This window comes from Neopsephotus bourkii, unplaced genomic scaffold (assembly GCF_033783945.1).
Source record: "Neopsephotus bourkii isolate Nb327-2 ecotype Australia unplaced genomic scaffold, CSIRO-AGI_Nbou_v1 NB_962, whole genome shotgun sequence".
In the NCBI taxonomy this organism is placed as follows: domain Eukaryota; kingdom Metazoa; phylum Chordata; class Aves; order Psittaciformes; family Psittacidae; genus Neopsephotus; species Neopsephotus bourkii.
In genome coordinates, this window is record NW_026901456.1 from 2,561,257 (window position 1) to 2,582,707 (window position 21,451).

At 40.2% G+C, this 21,451-nt stretch overlaps 1 protein-coding gene across 2 annotated transcripts in view; it reads right to left on the reverse strand.

Annotated features, from left to right (window-relative positions):
* GRIK1 (glutamate ionotropic receptor kainate type subunit 1) overlaps positions 1-21,451 on the reverse strand; it is a 171,311-nt gene that overhangs the window by 63,302 nt on the left and 86,558 nt on the right. For both annotated transcript variants that reach the window (XM_061359011.1, XM_061359012.1), the window contains exons 2-4: positions 13,535-13,702; positions 10,882-11,139; positions 3,701-3,882 (exon numbers count right to left, since the gene is read on the reverse strand). In XM_061359011.1, coding sequence (XP_061214995.1) covers positions 3,701-3,882; positions 10,882-11,139; positions 13,535-13,702 — 608 coding nt within the window. The remainder of the gene's footprint in view (positions 1-3,700; positions 3,883-10,881; positions 11,140-13,534; positions 13,703-21,451) is intronic.

Genomic DNA, 21,451 nt, shown 5'->3' on the forward strand with positions numbered 1-21,451 from the left:
TGCGGGGCACCTGGTCTGGTGCTGCCAGCGGGCACAGCCTGTGCCAGCGCTGACCAAGGCTTCTCGGGCTGCTCCCCAAGCTGGGGGAAACACGGCCACGTACAAGGAATCAGTCATGGAAGCACAGAATCACAGCGTGCCCAGGCTCAGGGCACTGCGGGGAGCAGCCTGCACCCGGCATCCCGTTGGATCCTGCTGCCCAAACCAAGCCTTTTACTCCCTCCCACTGAGTCCCTTGGTCCCCATCTCACAGGGTGGGAAGAGGGGCTGGGGCTGGAGCTGGTTTGGGTACCAGATGTTGGCGGCTGCAGCTGGAGCCAGGGTCACGTGCCGGTGCTGTCATGTGGGGTCCTGCAAGCGGGCAGGGAGGGGGAGCTGCCAGCAGGAGAATGGCAGTGGGGTGCAGGGGGAGCTGCTGCGTGCATGACGTGCGTGCAAATGCAGGCAGGGACACGCGAGTTCAAGGTGCGGAGCTGCTGCAGACCCCTCCTGAAGCAGGCAGCCCTCGACACACGCTGCTGGCACCACATCTTGTGCTGCCCTCGCAGCCAAATTGGTTGGGGACTGTGAAAGCCTGTGCAGCATGTCACAGAGAAGGGGAAATGTGTGATTTTAGGGAATAGATTATTCAGCTTTGTGAAGACTTTGTATATTGCTTAAATTAGGTTATTGATTTGCTTTTTCTTGTGCACAATGAAGAAGTGTGGCTCAGTGGTGCTTTAGCTGAAGCTATAAATAAGCAAGACAGTCCCATTTAAGAGAAGAAATCTTTTGTGTGAATTTATAAACAAAAGGTTGAAGGAGGCAAGTGAAGAGGTCACCTCCCCTGGTTCCACAGTCTCGTAACATGGCTGGGTCAGGTAGCTCCATACTGCCAATTACAGCTCCATATGCCAACTCTTTCAGGACATAATTCTGGATGGGCTAATCTTTTTGCTCCAAGAAAGAGCCTTTGGGCATCCTTGCCCTCCCTTCCTAGGAAACAAGCCGTGCCACAGCCAGTGTCCCCTAAGTGCTGGCGCCAGTGGATCCTGCTTGCAGAGCCATTGCTGCTGCTGACAGCCCCAGTGGCACAGGAACGCTGGAAGAAGGGCAGGCTTGGAGGAGGAGCAGGACACAAGAACTGAGCATAAGCAACTGTGGGTATGTCCCTGTGTGACTGTGCTGCATTTTTAATCTGTAAAATACCACTGAACCCAACCTGCTACAAATCTCCACTTCCTTTACCTTCTTCTGCATAGGTTACTAAGCATCTACTAGATTATTATAAATACCGTAGGCAGACAAGGAATTGTTGCTTTGGGAACAGGTTAGGGTTAGGGTTAGGGTTAGGGTTAGGGTTAGGGTTAGGTGACTATTGGCTCTGATTCCTACTCCTATTAGAAATCTTGTATAAATTAACAATGATATGTATTTGTCCTGAGATATCTATTGGATCATTTACAATGTCAAAAATATTCTCTACAAATATTGCAGTTTTCTTACAATAATTTCCACAGTATTCTTTTTAATACCTTGTTTTCATTCAGTTTAAAATTATATAGGGATTTGTGTGTGCAGTGGTAAGAATGTGAACCACGGTACTTCATGTAGCTAACCTACAATCAGATGAGTCCCACATGAATTCAGAGCCCTCTATGCCTCCACATTTCACAGCTGCCTTTGTCAGTGAGGAACTTCAACACCTGAGTTACTGCTGCCAGCATCTAGATTTAGCCACAGAACTGTCTCTTATGAAAGCGATTTTCCCTTTCTTTCTAGCCTATATTTATGTTGCTTCCTTTTCCATAGCTCTGTATGTCTCTCTTAATTTTCCTGTTTTCTCCCACACTGCCATTCACCATCATTCCCTGGGTTCTTAAAGCACTGGAGAGCATTATCTGTATCTGCAGCTTGTCAGTTGTCTCCCTGATCCATTTTCCACACAAACTGTTCTGCTACTTTGCCCTGTCTTAGCAGAGCATCTTTTAGCACTTCCTCTTCTTTCTTTGGCACTAAGGTTATTTTGTTTATTGATTTTTTCATACTCAGCCTTGCATATATGAAGCTTTGTGCCTCCTGCAGTGTGCCAGACATCCGTACTTCCCTCTTGCACATCCTTCCAAATTTGTGCTGTCAGTTTAGCTCTTTCCCCACAAATTTCATTTTGGAGCAGCTCATTCCTGCTGTAATGTTAGCACCTTTGGACAGCCCTACAGGGGTGCAATGTGAGAGGATAGCAGCTCTCCTGTCCACCCCATGTCCAGTTAATGCTGCTTGCTACAGGGTGTTCCCTATCACGCAAGGTGTGTTTGTGCACTCTCCCCTTGCTCTTCCTTCATATTCCCAACATCATGCTTGCATCTGGATCTGCTGTAGCTTAAATACACCACTTGCACCAAGAAAATACTACAATTTAGTACAGACCAACTTTCCTGACAGCAGTAAATCTAACCCTACTAGCCCATGGGAACTTGTGCTGCTCTCAGCTGTAGTGCACGTGATTTAGGACATCACCCCGCAAGTCTATATTCACAGGATCAAGATTCTCTGTTCTGGAGAGGATGGTTTCAGACTCTGCAGACTAATGGGACCAGGAAGTTATCTTAGTTACTTAGTTATCACAGACTGCTACTCTGTGTAGCTTTAATATTTCAGCAAAACATTCTGGGATGACAGCATAGGTTTTAACCTTTATGGGACAGCCCATATCAGTGCATTTAGATCAGTGGAAGCTCTCTGGTGGTCTTCAGGGATCAGTGTTTCCCATCAGGCAAATTTACAGTAAAAACAACAACCCCTCATACTTAAAATCGTAGTAAAAAGGGAAATGACATTCACATTATACTACTTGCTCAAAATTATTGTCTTTCTTTCTACGAACTGCAGAAGACAATGCTTTACACTTTGATTGTCTAGAAATATATTACAAGAGACAAGAGTAAATTCTAATTTACACCTCTGTGTGTGTGCCCCTGGTAATGTCCCGGCCCGTTAACATCAGGCTTTGTGGTGCTCGTCCTTGCCTTTTGTGGCTGTCCAACTCTCACGCTTAGGTCAGGGCTATGCTGGCCCTTGTGCAATAGCCTTTCCTCCTGTTTTAAAGTATATATATTTTCCTTCCTATACTGTCTCCGTTCCACCCTTGTGCTGTACCACACTTCAAAATTCAGTGAGGTGGTGCCAGCAGACCAAATCTTGCTTTGTTACAGAAATGTGAATGCAGAGTTATGCTCTTGTATGTGATGGATCAGTGCCCTGCTGTTACTATAGCCAACATTCAGCCTGATGTGCAGCCTCTGAGGCAATAACTCAATGCGAGCTGCTCACTAAGCACTCCAAAATGCGTTCTTTCATTTTCTTATGGGGAAGACATAAAAGCCCTATTGATTAAACCACAAGAAGCTAAAATAAACGCGACAACTTTCCTAGTCAAGTAGAAACTGAAGGATTAAAAGGAAATGCATATTTCCTTCTGCAGGATATCTAGGGGTTTCTCTTCTGCTGCTGGTCCTCATGGCTCTGTGAAGCCATGTAGTCTTGTGGAGCGCTGAGATGATGCTGCACGTTTTGTAACAACTCTGTACCTGGCGTTAACAAGCCTTTGGCCTAACTGGCAAATGCTTTCATTTTTAGTGTTTCCCAGAAATGAAAACCAGAGGGAGTGACAACTTTCAGGATACAAAATGAATGCCATGCTTTTTCACCCCTTCCTCCTTACCTGCTTAAGGATTTCTGCTGCCGTTTCATGTGAGCAATCAAATATCACGTAGAACTCCTTGCCCTTCTTCATCTCCTTGAGTAAAGGCCTGGCATCTTTATTCCCAGAGGGCAGTTGGCGGATTTTGATTTTAATGTTGTATCTAGAAGGGGCTTTGATGAGCTCTTGCAGGCGAATTAGACCTGAAAAAAATGATGTGCAATTATATAACTAACTATTCTGTGCAATGAGTATTTACTGTCACTTAAACAGGGTCTCTTATCAGTCCCAACATATTTCAAATGCCCAAAGGGTAGTTGTTAGCTTCATATTTGCCAGCCTCCAAAATGATATCATTACAGATTTTCCTTTTCATGGTTATACTTGGCTTCAGTACCTAAATATTCTGAAATATATTTTTAAATGGTTGACTAAAAGATAAGTTTGAATGAATGCTATATTGATAGTTTATTGCAGAAAGAATATGATGCTTCTCACTTCGCAGTTAATTATTATTTTGATATTAAACAACAAGAACATAGAAGTGAAGAAACCTCCTTACTAACTTTCCTGCCTAACGTCAAGTATGAGCAGGTGAGGGGAGGTACAGAGAGAAAAATGTTCAATAGCCAGCACCTCTGTTGTGGCTCACTTAGAAGCCAGTTGTTAGCCTGAGCGGCACTTACCAGGATTCATTCTTAACAGCCATCCATATGACTCTCAATGTCCTCATTTCAGCATACACTATAATACCCCACAGGAGAAGCCTTAGATTTTTATTATCATCAGTTTAGGGACAAGAAGCAAGAAGGCGTAGTGACTTGCATAAGGTCAATCAGCCAGTATGAGATCTTATAAGGAACTGAAATACTTTGAGATCCAGCTTTTCATCTATAAGCACAGGAACAAGATTTCTAAGACTACGTCTTCGGGTCTACAGATTTACACAGCCTATTTGAAGTCAGTGGACCTCAACACTTGAAGATTTGTCCAAGCATGTAAACACAGTGCAATTCTACTAGCTAATTCAGCACTCCTATGTCATTTGTACTGCCTCCAAAAGGTAAGTCAGATACCGAAGAATTTTTTGAGGTGTGTGATTACAGTCTCTTTCTCATTATCCATGAATGCAATTTACCTGCAAAAAAACTCTGATCTTCCACTGAGTTAAAGCAAAATGATGCCTTATAAATACGAACAGACAGAGAGAGGATACAGGCAAGAAGCACTTCTTGAACAAAATCAAACAAATTATTAATATTAGAAAACTCATCACTCTCCTGCTGGGAGCGGGTATATATTTGTCTTGTGTGTAAATTACCTTGGTCCAATGGTACATATAAGGCAAGATGAAGCATCCCTGTTTCTTCTGAAGTTAGTGAGTGATTGCTATGTTGAGGACTTTTGGCTTTCACTCAAGTGTTGGCAATGTGTTTTGAAAAAAACTAATCTTTCCCCTCCGCCTGCAATGCTTGGTCTGCTCTTTGCAGGTTTTCAAGTATCAACAATCAATACAAAATATTAAGCACTATGAGTATTCAAATGTAAATTGCTGCACAGGCTGTGAGATCGGAGCCTGGCTGGAAGCCAGCCTGTGTAAATATGAAACAATTTGAGCTTATTATTATGAGAATGGGGCACATATTCCAACACTGACTAATAAAAAGGGGAGTCTATGTAATCTGTGTTCAGCCCTTGACTGCAGTGTTTTGGCCACTATAATGAATGGTGAGCCTACGGAAAAGGAAAATTGAGATTTGGGAGGAGGAGTTCAGCATGCAAGGAATCTGCATCTTATAGAGCCTCAGGCTTGAGTACTGTTTTACTCTTTCCAGCAACAAAAAGTACTTAAGAGCAAGTGTGGTGAAAAGCAAAGGGAAAGAATTTGCCTGCCTGCCTCCATTTCCTTTTGGGGGGAAGGAAAATGCTGCGTGCCTTAATATGTCGACTTCGGTTACATAAGACTTAGACCTTACTCTTCCCATCACTTTCTATTGCCACATGAACTGAAGATAAAGCCTAGGTATAGTATACTGAAGAAAACAAAGAAGCAGTGAAAAGAACAGAGAAACAGTGAAAAGAACTGCAGTTATTAATATAGAGGACCAGGCAAACACCTGAATCAACTAACTCATTAATAGCACAGGGTTAATAACCGTCAGTACTCTCCTTCCTCTTGCTCAACAAACCCAAACTCCTGAACATGGTGTCACCAAGTCTTGACATGGGACAAATCTTCTGCATGAATTGTTTAGCTTGACTCCTGGTGGGAGTGGGGAAGTGCAGTGCTTAGGGCAGCCCCTTTTCTCGCACTTAGTGAGACCATCTGGAGCCCAGCCTGCAACAGACAGGAGGCAGCACAGACTGCCAATGAGATTGGAAAGGAAGTAGCAGCACAGAAATGACATATCATGGACATTGGCATCCTCTCTGCAAAGTAGGTGTTGTGAGCAGCGACTCAGGACTGTGCTGGAGCAGGAAGGTGAGTAGGAAAGATATAGAGTCCATCTGAGTAGAAGGTGTGGTGGCTGAGCATGAACCGTGGAGGGCCTGGAGACAGTGTTAGCCAGTATTGTTGAGAAGAAATGTTCAACTTATGGCTTTCAAACAAAACCTATAAGGCCAGAAACCAGACTTGTTTCATTGACTGTCTTGATCTACTGTCTATATTCTGCTGCCTTGTACCCAGACATCTAAACACTCTCCCCTTTTCCTTCAGAAACAGGGTTGGGAATTTTCTGTATTGTCTTTTTCTTTTTTTTTTTTTTTTTTTTTTTTTAATTAAGAAAAGTATATGTGATCCATCCTGACTTAAAATTGAAAAAAAAAGCTTTGCAAGAACTCCCTTTTATTATAAAACCGTTTTAGGGCTAGCAAGTTAAATGTCTCTTGTAACAGCAAGTTCAAAGAAAGCAAATTCAGTAAGAACTCAAATTCTGCTTTGTGCAAACTGATAGAACTGATATGATGAAAAAAACTCATTCCTCTGAGCCTTAAACAAATGCCGGGAGAGCAGTCTAACAAGTGGGGAAAGTCAAAGATTCTTACAGAAGGTGAGGAATTTGATGTAGTTGCTCTTCTCAGATCCTGGTAGGTTAAAATTATTGAATTCAAGGAAGATAAATCAAAAGCAGAGTCAAACCTGTGCTGAAGGCAATGTTATTCGTTTTGATGGAGTTGTTGATAACAGACTGTCCTGTGTCTATTACAGATCAATGTACCAAACAAAAAAGTGCAGAAATGGGATATTGCAAGGGTTCTACTACAAATGACTAAATTCAGTCAGGGAACAGCATGTCTACTCAGTTCTAGCATGTGGAAAGATAAACCATAATTTATGGTACCTAAGTTTGGGAAATGCATGCTTGATGTATCATGCAGTCTCTTGCAAGGCTTAGTCAGATCATCTTTAAACTTCAGGAGGCAATTTTTTGCCTTACACAAAGGCATCACACTTGATATAAATGAACTCTTTTTTTAACACCTTGATGAAAAATAAAGACAAGTTAATAATCAGAAAAAGGCTGATGATGGTCTGGGGACTCTGAACATAATAGATTATGCTTAATATAGAAAAAAAGAGCACCGTGTCAACTTGAAAAATAAATATGCTTGCTTATGAGTCCCATTTTTTCCTAGCACTGCAAAGCTATAGGCATTAGGGAGCAGGATGGGAGTTTCAGGCAAACTATGAGATGTTTGAATAAATACTTATTCTATAACCAGAAGCCATTAATTTGCTATCAAGAAAGATGACTTTGACTGGAAGTCCATCTTTCAATGGCACTACTATGAGGACAGCAATTAGAAAAAAAACCAGCTGTAGCCTGCTTTGTTTCATATTTATACTATAGTCTAAGAGACTCAGGAAACATAAAAAATTTTTGTAAATGTATTTTAGCAGCAAAACGAGAGCTTTATAACTGCCATAGGTTCCTTTGGAGGAGACAGTAAAGTTGTTTAACATGGTGCATTTGGTATCGTTAAAATATTTTATAAGAAACAGGATGAGTACTTCCTATTCAAGTTTAATTTTTAGTACTATTGGTTGCCAGTTTTCTAGACCTGCTTACATAAAATTTACTTATCATTGACAATCCTATAGAGTCCACTCAGTAGATTACTAAACTCAGCAAATGATGTGATAAATATTGGAGCCCTGAATGAATTCTAGAAGACTGGGAAAAGTGCTGATGTTTCATTGACATCAGAGAAGGTATGTGAGATAGCATAGAATGGCTTAACCCCAGTGTCGGCAGTAGGCAAGCAAAGAGTAAAGCTGGTATGGTGGTAAAATGCTGAAGAATGAAAATTTGGGACTACAGTTAACAGCTGTCAAATGAAGACAGCTCTGCTTTTCTTTGGTGTAACAAGCGCTATTGACACAGGTAGCTTCCTAGATGTAAAGCACTTGTCCCTGAGACATGTCTGTCTTCATATGTCATACAACCTGCTCATGAACAATGTGGGACTATATAATAATCATTTGCCAAATCTCAAAAGACATATGTTACTGAGAAAACTGTCTACACTGGAGCTAAGCTGTTCAGACACTTGTAGTGCTCTTGTCTCTGTCTGAACTCAAAAATCATTGACTGGAAAAAGGTTATTGCTGAAAAACATTTGAATGATAAAAACTGGAATCATGGTAAATAGTGTTTGAGATAAGAAGGGTGGGCACAAGTAATTTGGAAACACGAACTCACTCAGATGAACTGGGTTTTTTTTTAACATTGCCCAGTCCAGACTTGTAACTACATTTCTGTTGACGGATGTGTCCATCAGTAGTGAAAACTGTAACTACAGGAGGTGGGCAACTATGGCTTGGTAAACTGTCACAGTATGTGGCCTCTGTGCTGGAGCTGGCTGTGGGCTTGGAGCAATGATGTAATGTGAAGGATGAAACAGGATTTTCCACACTTAAACCTCAAAATAGACTCTTAACCTTGAGCACGGCTAATCTCAATCTGAATAGTCTGGGTATGCATCATTGGAAGTTCACTGTTAGAGCTGTGATTTCATTGTTTAGGAATGAAGCTGATCTCTAAGATAAAAATAGGTTAATATCTTTTTTCTCCTTGTGGTGCAACAGTGTCAGACATAAGAGATAAGAAGTAAAAACAAGTTGAGCTAAATGGCATCACTCTAACCCAAAATCCAAAAGTATTTATATTGATCAAAGTTGACCTGTTTACTTTCCTGACTCAAAGTTGTAAATCTCTCTGCAAATGAAATCTCTTTAATATCAGTCATTTCTGTAACTGAACACATACACAGCGCTTAGTGTTCTAGAATGCTAATTTGATAATGATAATAGGGCAGGGTGGAAAGGACCTCTACTTTTTTACCTATATTTAGTATATTTTTGGAGTGCAGCAGAAATCCTGCTGAGCTAGATCATTCTAATGGAAATGCAAGAAGACCATTGCAGTAAGCCCAGCCTGTCTTGTTCTTTCTCTTCTACCTCCAGCCTTCTGGTGTACTCTCTGAGTCCAATGAGAGCAGAACATTGTCACTGAGACCCACCTCTTGGACCCAGGAGGAAATTTGCTTCTTTTGGGCTGTCAACAGTGTACCAAGAACTTTTAGCCTTATAATTGATAGCCTTTTTTTTTTTTTAATTTATACTTTTTTTAAGCAGAATTTGATCTTTCAGACATGTTTTTACAACATGATTTTACAAGGTTTGATTTATTTTTTTTTCATACTCCCTTTAAAGCCTTAGGCAGATGCCTGAGCTTATGGTTCATCCAGGTTTGTTTTATGCCATCAAAGAATTTAAATATTACTTGCACATCTGAGGAGCTCTAGGAAGTGTACTACTTCTGTGGGCAATGGAAAAAGAAAAGGGAATGCAAACCTCAGAGTGGGTTTGACAGTGAAATGCTTAATTTGCACCAATAACTGCTAATGCACAACAGGATTTTCCAGAAATCCAAATGGTTCAGCTACACATTTTTATATATTTATTTTTTTTACTACATAAAGATAGCACTGAAGGATGCTGATGAGAGCTCACAGTGGTGTGAACTTAACAAGTGTCAGTGTCTTATTTTGTTGGCTTTATTTTCTTCATCTTTAAAGATACAGTGTCTCCAAGAAAATCTTTTCTGCAGTTTAGAATATTCCCTCATCTGTAATTTTGTGCCCGGGAAGGCTCTACTTAGTGGGTTTTTTTGTGTTGACAGGAGGTCTATAGACCTCTCTGAGCTTTTAATGGTTTGTTTACATGCAAACCTTTTCTTGTAAAGCCAAATTTATGGACCCTTAATCCATGACCAAGTCTAAACTGTAGGAGAGATTATGCTCTCTGCAGTCATGCTTGGAATAAATTCTGGTGTGTAGTCCTGCCGGACAGGACTCCTGAGGGCAGTTTAGGTGTGCAGTAATCTCAGTGACTAAAGCAGCTAACACATTTCACAGAAACAATATATTCCCACTCCAGTGAGGGAAATGACACTGCCTGAAATATTGTGGCTGTTGGCACAATACACGCTATCAGCTACAGAGGCAGGTACGTTAAGGCCTAGATATGTAAAGACATGCAACTGCAGCTTGGAGTTCCTTATACATTGACTCTCTTCCACAGTTGCTATGTGTTAAAAAAAAAAAAAGTTCTAGTCTCTGATAAGCCTTTAAATCACTGTTCCCAGGAACAAGTTTTTATTATATTTTTGTTGTTACTTTTCTGTGAACAAAAAGGGATGTGCTGTAGGTATTGATTGTCTATGATACACCACTGGTGTACCCCAGAGGGAGGGTCTTGTCACAAAACAATGATTTTCTCTCAGTTAAGAGTTCCAGACTGGGAACATTTACACAAACTGTAACTCAGTTTCAGGCTTCAGTATCCATCTGACAAGTTGGATTGACTCTACTTTCAAGGAACAAGGTAGTCACTCCATTAAAAATGTTGCAGCTTGAACTTTTGCATTGTAGATGTGTCCCTCTTAAGATCAACCCCTCACTGGTTCCACAAATAGGAAGCAAAATACGGCATTTTAAGGTCTAATGAAGTGAACAGCTTTCCAAAGCCACAGCAGCAGAAGAATAGTTGCAACTTACTAGATGTTTTTCTTCTATACTCTGGGGAAAAATGCTCTAAATATGCCAAACGATCACAGGCTCTCTCTCTCACAGAACTTACTCATATACATGTGTTAACAGAAGTACATGACCAGCAGTGCACCAGTACTACTTACCTGTGCTGTCTTCATATACTACTGTTACTATTTTCCAGTTGTAGTACAGTACAAGGTCCAAAACTGCCCTGCTGATGGCTGCATAGTCTGGGTAGAGGTTGATGTAAAATGCATCTTTGTTGTCCACCGTAGGGTGCTTCCATCGGGTTTGAATATGTGGGACTTCAAGTGCATTGCAAATGGACTGCACTGCACTGACAGAGGAGCTGTGTGAAGGTCCGAACAGAGCAGCTACACCAAGAGCAAGCTGGTCGCATGCTGAAGGGGAGAGGAAGGGAGAGGAAAAAGATGTTAGTTGGCAAAAGAAAGGAAATTGTGTGATGTTTACTGAGATAATTATTCTTCATCCATCCCCATCACTTCAAAGTGAGAATGGGTAGCCATGTTTCTCCCCAGATTATTAAGAGATTTGTAAATGGTTCCTGAAAACAGCTTTACTGATCAGCATTATATCATAGAACCTCCTCAATACAAAGACCCCAACTTCTCTGCTCATTACCTTCAGATCACAGTGATTCCTAAACTGTTTTTCTCAGAATGGCATTATTCTGGAGAAACCAGGAGTTTTCCTTCTATGGGCTTGCCAAAAGGATGTCACATGAATTAAGTTTCATGGCAGTGTGTCTGGAAATACTTTTATGGAACCACAAAAAGCACTATATGGATTCCCTCCATGACTGACAAGCTTCTACCAATGCGAGTTGCTTTAATTTCAGGCTACTGCAGGAACATAAACAGTAAAGAGCGCTATGATTAATGGCGCTCCATAATCTGTGTTTACAAAACAGGCAGTAAAGCCTAAAGCCCTCAGCAATGACAAAGGAAATAAAGAGCCAACACACACTAACATTTTAATACCCTTCCAAATCAGTGAAATGCTAGTGTCAACAAAAAATTGTTTCTCCTGGTGCCTATATCTCAGAGAAAAGGATCCCTCTTGTAGGTGTCTTTTCACTTTCCCTCCCCTGTGTTTTTAGGCTAACAGACAGAAGGCAAAGTAATACTAATTATTTTTCTCCATTAGAAAAATTCATTGCAAATGTTTCTAATAAGGTTTATGGGTTGGGGACAAGCCCTGTGCTTAGTTGCAGTGCTGTACTCTTTGTAAGGGAGTTCTTCATGGGAAATTTATAAATTAGTCTGCTTGGGTGAAATATTGAGTATACCAACATCCACAAAAAGAGATTTTTTAAATTAGTATCTGTCTCTCTGATAATACAATATGACAGAAAATCAATTTTTTTCTCTTTTCCCTCTACAATTGAGTGTTTTACAAACAGCATAAAATCATGTGATTTCAAGGTTTAATTCAGAAGCCTTCCTAAAGGATCACGGGTTTTAATGTATAAATTGCATAAATAATATCAGTAATTCCTGATGTGAAGAAATTACTACTGTCAGCATGGATTCCTTGCACATAAATTTATAAAAATATTTGAAGTTAACTCCTTCCTACAGATTAAATGGTGAACATACTTCCACAATAGTCACAGAAGAGATTCTCGCTCTACAGGGAATCCAGAGTCCTGTCTCAGTCTCAATTATATGGATTGTAAATCCAGCATACTTGATTTTTGATCATGTATTGTTCCAGCATATACCTGATACTTGAAAAAAAAAATGCAATAAACACAATTTAAAGCTATTTTTGATGTTTTTTTTGAAAGCATTCTCCATTTTTCCAATCTTTAGTAAGAAATCGAAGTACCATAAGAAGAATTTAGTAACTTAGATGTTTGAAAGGTGATGGATCATCAGCATTCTAGAACGATCCATGATGTGAAGCATGTTTATTTTGCAGCCTTCAATTGCCTTCATAGCAGACATATCTTTTGCCTTATAACAAGAATATCTTATGCCACATACAGTGACAGATACCCCAGTGAACTGCAAATCACATCTGTAAAGTCTTAGTGACTTACGGGTCTTTTGTCAGACTTGTTTGCATGAGGTTGTGTGCACACCACCAAATTCCAGGAACTAGATTGTTCTCTATAAAATTCTATCAAACTTCAAGGTTGCCTCCTAGAGGCAAAGGAATATATGGTGCTCAAGGAAAGTTGTAATTTTTTTTCCCCTTTCTATTTTGGTCTGCAAGCAATTTAAATGAAAGCAAATTAGGCCATAATCTTCCTTTTGAGAACAAAATAGAAAAAAAAAATCCAAATTTGTCGACTCCAATTCTTCTAGTTGTTCATGACAGAGAAATTTACTTCTATCTCTAAACCACTGAAGTGTTAACATTTCAGGACAGGGAGACAACTGGCCTCTGTTCTTTAAAGTACAATAGATATAATTTTTTAAAGTATGATGGATATCTGTGTATGTGTTCTAATTATGGGTTGTGACATCCCACTGTGCTCCCTGTTAGTCTGTGATCATTTTCTGCAGAATTCCAGGTGGCAAATCTATTTTTTGGAAAGGAAAATGGGTTGGACTTGTCACCTTCCATCTGGGGCTCTTAGCATGCAGAGAGGATGTAGGTGTTTTATCAGAAACTAGATGACAGGTCCAAGTCAAGCTTGATTCTTAATTCAAATAACTTTGAAAGATGAATTTTATGTTACCATTCATACACACATATTACAATTGGAACAAAAAAAGGAGACCAGGCTGGGGAAAGGTAGTAGAGAACAGTAATTGAGATAACTACCTCTTCTCGAGGCTTCAAAACTATCAAAAAGGTTAATTCTCTGGATGTCATAGGTTAATGTGGTATTAGGCATCAGTGTTCTGTTTCTATTAATGTTGGTGACTGCAAACTTGAAAGCCAGTTCTTCAGTATTAACAGGTTCATTTTCCACAGTTTCAAATATCCCTCCTGTTGAAACAGAGATAAATGATAAGTATTATCCACCTCTTCATCGCTGTACATAAAAAGAGAAAAATAAATTACGAACAATAATAATCTTGAGTGTCCATAAAACTGCTGTTCAAAGCACTGCAGCAAAAACATATTCAACCATTAGTTATTATCTAGAACATCACCGTAGATTAACACAGTATTATGAATGTTGCTTAGACTAACATCTATGAAAGATGATGCAGGTTTATTATTCAGACCTTTCAAAGGAAAATTTGTAAATGCTTGTGAAAGCTTCTATCAAGTTCTTAACTAAAGTAGTGACATTCATAGGTCTTGTTCCTCCTGCTCCAATCTAACCTATATTAGGAGATGAAACTTGGACGTGTTGGAGATATTTTTTGAAGTGCAAATCCTGGCAGTACAAGATCCATATTCAGAAGTGTGTTAGGAGCTCGAGTAAAAATGGACTTCAAGTTTCCACTTGAGATCTGTGTCTTAGTAGGGCTTTGGTTTTTTCTAAACCTCAGGCAACACTGTTGGTTATTTCTCAGTTTGCTCAGGGACAGGTGAATATTTTTACTTTTTCAAAGCTCATTGCTGGATGAACTGAACTTGTTCAGATAGAAGATTTCACCTCTGCACTGAAGTATTGAATGGTATCTCCAGTGGTGTAGTATCTGTATCCACCAGCACCATCATGGCCCTGGTTTAAATGTCTCCTCGCAAGGACAGTGCTGGATATAGCACAACTGCTCCCAACTTCCTATAATTCCTCTAGAACAGAACCTGCAAATAACCAATCTGAATTTGACTGTAAATATCTAATCTGAATTTTGGAAGCATAATGGACTTCTTTGGCATATATTCTGAGATGGGAAAGGTGGCTGTGTTTCAAGTCAACAGGCAGTCCCACTTATACTGGGCTGTCTACTCCCTCTAGCCTCTAGAGACTTTATTATGCCAACAACACATTCAGACTGTCTGGGAGCATTGGGATTTGATGAATGCATAATAAACACAGCTAATTTGAAAAAGAAAGCTCCTTTAAACACCAATCTCCAGTTTCAGTACTTGATTTTGCAAGTATAATTTACTCATTTAGTGCAAGTCACTAGAGAATACTTTGTATTTCTCAGTAACATATTTTTATACTTCCCCACGTGAAATTGGAGCCCTAGATATTGCTTTATATTTTCGGAGCACCAGAATGTATTCAGCTAATGTGCTGCAATCTCTTGCAATTTTGATGTCACCAGCGTAGGAATAGTGCAGTCATTAGCTGACAATCAGGAAATGGAACACAGTGGAATTAAAACCTGTTTCGAATTTTAACTTAGCAATGAAAACACTGGAGGCTATCAAACCTAAGCTGGCAATGTAATCTCTAGGTACTCTTGAATATGCAGCATTATATTATATTATATTATCTCTCAAGCCCATATATAACAACACCTTAACATGACCTAAGCAATTTGCCAACTTAAGCAGTTTTCTTGCTCACTATATGTCCTTCTCATTTACAATACACATGTATTAGAACCTTAAAGACTTTCTCATTTTTTCCTTTCTCGTAAAACATACAAGGTGATTACAGGAGATTGTGACACACAGAAATAAATGGAAAAAGTTTAAGTGCTGCTTTTGGAACCAAATGTAAAACCTCATGTGGAATGCAAAGATGCAGCAGGATTTTTGAGATTTGCAAACTATAGGATCACCAGAAGGAAAAAAATCTAAAGTATTTTCTTTCAGATCCTATACTTCCTCATTTCAATAATGATATCAACAACTTTTTTAATTTTCTAGTTAAACAAAATTTGCTTTCCTGCCTTTCACCTGAGAAAGACAAGTATTTTCAGTGAGCTATAATGCCAGCTTCGTCTTAGGCCATCATAGAATCATAGAATGGTTAGGGTTGGAAAGGACCTTAAGACAAGTTCCAACCCCCCTGCCATGGGCAGGGACACCTCACTCTAAACCATATCACCCAAGGCCTCGTCCAACCTGGCCTTGAACACTGCCAGTGATGGAGCATTCACAACCTCCTTGGGCAACCTATTCTAGTGCCTCACCACCCTAACAGGAAAGAATTTCCTCCTTATATCCAATCTAAACTTCCCCTGTTTAAGTTTTAACCCATTACCCCTTGTCCTATCTCTACAGTCCTTAACGAAGAGTCCCTCCCCAGCATCTCTATAGGCCCCCTTCAGATACTGGAAGGCTGCTATGAGGTCTCCACGCAGCCTTCTCTTCTCCAGGATGAACAGTCCCAACTTTCTCAGCCAATCTTCATATGGGAGGTGCTGCAGCCCCCTGATCATTCTCATGGCCCTCCTCTGGACTTGTTCCAACAGATCCATGTCCTTTTTATGTTGAGGACACCAGAACTGCACACAATACTCCAAATGAGGTCTCATGAGATGATATCTCTCATCAAGATACAACTGCTGTGTTTTGCTTGGACCCCTACAATAATTGGAAGAACGTTGCTTCATAAGGCTTTGGTTGATGTCACTGAGTATAATGGACAGCCTGAGACAATTATTTCATAAGACAGGGCAAACACCATCTCTCCTAACTTTCAATAAGAGAAATCTCTTAGCATTTGATTGTGGCAAAAAATATTCTCTATCTTGGAAATCATTATTATGCTATGCCTGTATTTTTATTTTTTTTTTTTTAATTAAAACAACTTCATTTCAGGGGTGTTGGAACTAGATGATCTTAAGGTTCTTTCCAACCCTAACTATTCTATGGTTCTATGATTTAACCACCTTGAGGTAACTTTCATACCTATACATACACAAGAACTTTTTCATTCTAGGACCAGAACTTTTTCCAGACCTCTAATCCGTTTCCTATTTAATAGACATTAATTTTAATCAACGTATATGTATGAACTATTTATACTTCATTGGCAGAATTTTGCAAATTTTTGCTTGATCCCCTTTAAAAAAGAGTAGAAGCTTACGGGGCAGAGGAATGAGTGGAAGGAAAGGAATGATGGAAAGAGTCAAAGTTTGCATGGATGTGTTTCCTAAGCAAACTAACCAAAGCTATATATGCACTATCACATACACTTCAGATCTTCAGAGAGGTCTCTTTGGAAGTCAGCTGGGTAATCAATATGTTGGTACACCTTCAACATATTTTCCAGGTTCCTTTTGTACTTGCTAACATAGCAGTAAAGCACTTAGACAGAATGTTGGCTGCACACTTTAATTTGATGGTAAGGTGCCTGGGATAGGTCTGAGTAAGAATGGGACAGACAGTCAAGAAGTTCATAGTTTAAACACAGGAAATTTTGGTCAGCTGAACTGGAGGTGATGAATAGGATGCCATTTAAAATCTCAGAAAGCTAGTGCTTTCCCTCCCCAGTAGGATGGGGAAGTCCCAAGACCACAAAAGTCATTCTTCCAAGTCAACAAATATTTACTTGACTGAACGTTCTCCTAATTAAACCCTAAAATAAGCACCAAGTAATGCCTTGCTGCCCATGAACAAAGTCCATGAGATAGTTTATGGAGGAAATCGTTGCTTACTGTGAGTGAAGTCTGGAAAATATGCATTGTGAAAAGTTTGAATTACTACCTATTTGAGCTTGATTTTTCTGTTGGCACATATATGTGTAGAAGAGTTGAAAAGTCCATAAATCTGCATCACAAACAAGCCAGCAGATAAAATCTGTCTGTCCTATGTAGAAGTGTTTCATGCACGTATCCTTAATGAAATCTAGCAATTTAGTAAAGTTTCACTTCTCTCGTGTTCTGCTGATGACTGACAGTCAAGATTAGAATTTATTGTAAGGTCCGGGTTAAAAGAGAAATAGCAGAGTAAGTGACAAGTTTGATGAACCAGTTTGTCAGATGATTCATTAAAAAAAAAGTAATTACTGTACAACACTTTAAAAACAAATTAACCACAGGATTCTACAAGGAAAGAAAAAATAATTTATATTAACTCAAGATATATGAGGCTATTAATGCTAAGCACAAAAACCAAGCACTGGTTTTCAAAATAGGCTGCTAGTAGCACACATATGGGACAAAGCTTAAATTTTTGAGCCCTCCCTTTCACCTCCTCCTCAGTTATTTGATCAGATAGTGAATCTGCTGCAGGAGCTTCAGCCGACCAAAGGCTGCTTAATCCTGGTCAGTGGCAGACCTGGCCTTTCTTCTGCATAGGTGCTATGTCTGCCCCCCATGATGAGTGGGATTGGCCACCTGAGTCATCAGGAAGCTGCCTACAAGAAACCAGGGAAGTGACAGAGCTATAGGGGTTGCTCTGCTTCACATGGATGTCAACACCTCCCAGGGGCTGTCCCCTCTGATACAGCTGATAAGCAGTTCCAAATGTAGGTTACCTGATCCTACTGAGTGCAGAGAGTAACTCTGCCAGCACATGTGAGAACATCAGTAGCAGAACCCAACATTCGCATTAGATTCACTTAACCAGTAATCCTGCTTCAGCGCACATGTGTGAGGAAACCTTTCACTTCATAAAGTGATGTCTGTGAGGTTGAAGGAAAAAAAGCTGTATATGCCCCTACTTTGAATTTAGCTGTGGAAAGTAAGAGGAAAATGACTACTTGGTTAATGTTGCTTTGACAGAAATGAGGGCTGAGCCACATGAGTGACTGCTCTTCAAAGAGGATCAAGGGATGCGAGTCAAACTGACAAATATGATAAAGCATCAGCCCCATTCATCCTCTGAAGGAAAAAAAAATCTACGGCAAGTAAAATGTCAAATATATAAAGGCACACCTGAAAAAGCAGTTCTACTCCTCCTGAGCAAGCAAATGTTTCCACTTACAGGGGTCATCATGGACCGAGAGTGTTTTAGAAAAGGTTATGGCTGAATCAATTTCCATACCTCTCAATGGGTCTCAACATTTCGCTTCAAGACAAGGCAAAATGCAAAACCTTGCTATTGGGAAAATTATTTGTCCCTGTTTTAAAAACAGTCATAAACAACAACAGCTAAAAATTGTTGACTTTTCTGATGGCAGTTATCAACCCACCTCCCTAAGCTTCTTTGGTCAGGTTTCCTCAAAGCAAAATATCTCACCAACATATTTCAGTCCTAATACAGCAGACGTATTGTGGTTTTTAGCTGCATATATGCGGAACTACCTGAGTAGCCTTGAGGGACTTTCTGTGATTTGTCAGTGGTATCACTTTGATGCTTTCAAAGTGATAACTTTTCAAAATACTTAAAAAATCTATATCCCTCTTGCAGGGAGATTTTCCTTACCTACTCCACAGCAAATATAAGAACAGAATCTTACTGCTTTAGTTGGGTTTTTTTCTTGTTGTTACTCTCTACTAAGATACTATAGAAAGACACATGAAATGGAGGTAGGCTTGCAGAGAAAGACAGTACTGATAGCCTGCAAAACAGAGCTGTGAAAATGCAATGCCCTTCTAGGGTGGTCTCTATTACTGACACATAAAGGAGACAGAAAGGGAAAAAATGTGTTCTGCTCTTAAGCCAGCCCAGTGGTTACCACAGACAGACATGCCAAAAAAGAGGTTGTTTTTCAAATTCAGATCTTACTCTTTGACATTCTCATGTTCATTATCTCGGTGGATAAATACCGTGTTTCCTAGTTAAATTGTTAGAAGTCTTTCCAGTACATAGATAGCTGTGAGGCAGCTCCATGCAGGTCTGTGTCCACGCTTACACACTGGAACAGCAGTAAACCTTCTCCTGCCAGGATTCAACTGTGTATCAGCTACTGAACTGAGCTCCAGACATTGTTTATAATATTCTTTATTATTAATAATCTCTATTTTTTAACCAGTGGAAAATACTGGCAGTTTAGGAAACTCAATTGCTTGTACAGTTAAAGTATTGCTGAGTACTAGATACAGTATTAGAATCATAGAGTCATAGAATCATAGAATAGTTAATGTTGGAAAGGACCTTAAGATCACCAAGTTCCAACCCCCCTGCCATGGGCAGGGACACCTCACACTAAACCATGTCACCCAAGGCCTCGTCCAACCTGGCCTTGAACACTGCCAGGGATGGAGCATTCACAGCTTCCCTGGGCAACCCATTCCAGTGCCTCACCACCCTCACAGTAAAGAATTTCCTCCTTATATCCAATCTAAACTTCCCCTGTTTAAGTTTTAACCCATTACCCCTTGTCCTATCACTACAGTCCCTAATGAAGAGTCCCTCCCCAGCATCCCTATATTCGCCCTTCAGATACTGGAAGCTGCTGAGGTCTCCATGCAGCCTTCTCTTCTCCAGGCTGAGCAGCCCCAACTTTCTCAGCCTGTCTTTATATGGGAGGTGCTGCAGCCCCCTGATCATCCTCGTGGCCCTCCTCTGGACTTGTTCCAACAGTTCTATGTCCTTTTTATGTTGAGGACACCAGAACTGCACACAATACTCCAGGTGAGGTCTCATGAGGGCAGGATCACCTCCTTCGACCTGCTGGTCACGCTCCTTTTGATGCAGCCCAAGATACGATTGGCTTTCTGGACTGGGAGCACACACTGAAAGTGGCTCACGTTCATGTTTTCATATTCAAGGACCATAAGTCCAGATATAATGAGATTTAAAAGATACATTTCTGGGATTTTTATTTCCTACCAGATTTTTCTCTCCCAGCATGCCATCTCTTTCCTTCAGCCAGCAATACAAGCAACTTAACCACAATAAATCAGCTACTTATATATGCATGTGACTCCAGGAGTAGACATATTAGTAGTAACACCAAGTATTTTGATATTCTGACAGAAATGAAAGTGAGAAACAGGAGGTGCCAATAAAGCTGAAAGCCGTATGTTGTTTATGTTCATATTCAGGCTCTACACTTCGAAAGAATGCTGTCTGAAAACAAACATACTGACCGTGCAGTAAAAGCTGTTTGAAATATTAAAACATACAGAAGGATAGTAGAGGAAAAAAATAGAGCTAAGATTAACAATTAAGATTTTCCTCATAAAGGCACAGGTATTTTTCCACTGAATAGGAAAAAAGGGACTTTCTATGATTTATAACTCCTTCCAGTTAATGATAAACTCCTCATTTCTATATCACTGATGCCCAGGTTTCCTTTTCTTGTCTAAGGATGTCCTAGTTTCATAGCATAAGATGTTCACCTTCTCATCTGCCTGGGGAGGTGTTTGGTGCACAGGATGACACACTGAATAAGCAACATGTAACCACAGGGACTGCTGGTTGTCACTGCTCCATCCCTGTAGCTCTGAGCCACCAACAGCTTCTAAAGGAAATCCAGTGCCATGACACGCAGGTGATTTGCTAGCAGGATTTCCAGAAACATCTGAACATCTATCTCCTGAAGGGATTTATGCTCTGAGAAGCCTCTCCTCCTTTCCACAGCACCATCTGAAAACAGGAGGTCCATGAGGCCTAATTAAAACCCACCTGTCAGGCACCAAAGAGAAATGAGAGTTACAATCCTAATGACCGTGAAGACATGTGTCACTGTTTTCCAAAAAGAGAGGCTGTTGCTGATGCCAAGTAGGAGATTTATAAAGCCAAATTAGCATGCAGTTTGCCCTTGCTCTCTGTCTATATAGATATGACTCACATCACTCTGATGCCAGGATAGCTATGGACTCACATGCGCTTCTTTAGCTCGGCTGGTAGAGCAGCAAGGGTATACCTGTTGGCTGAAAAAGGACCAAGACACAATGAAATGGTGCTTATGAAGGTTTTATCTCTAGATAACGTCCACTTACAGAGTTAAAGATCTTGCTACCGGGAGTGAAAGCACTTGCTACTGGA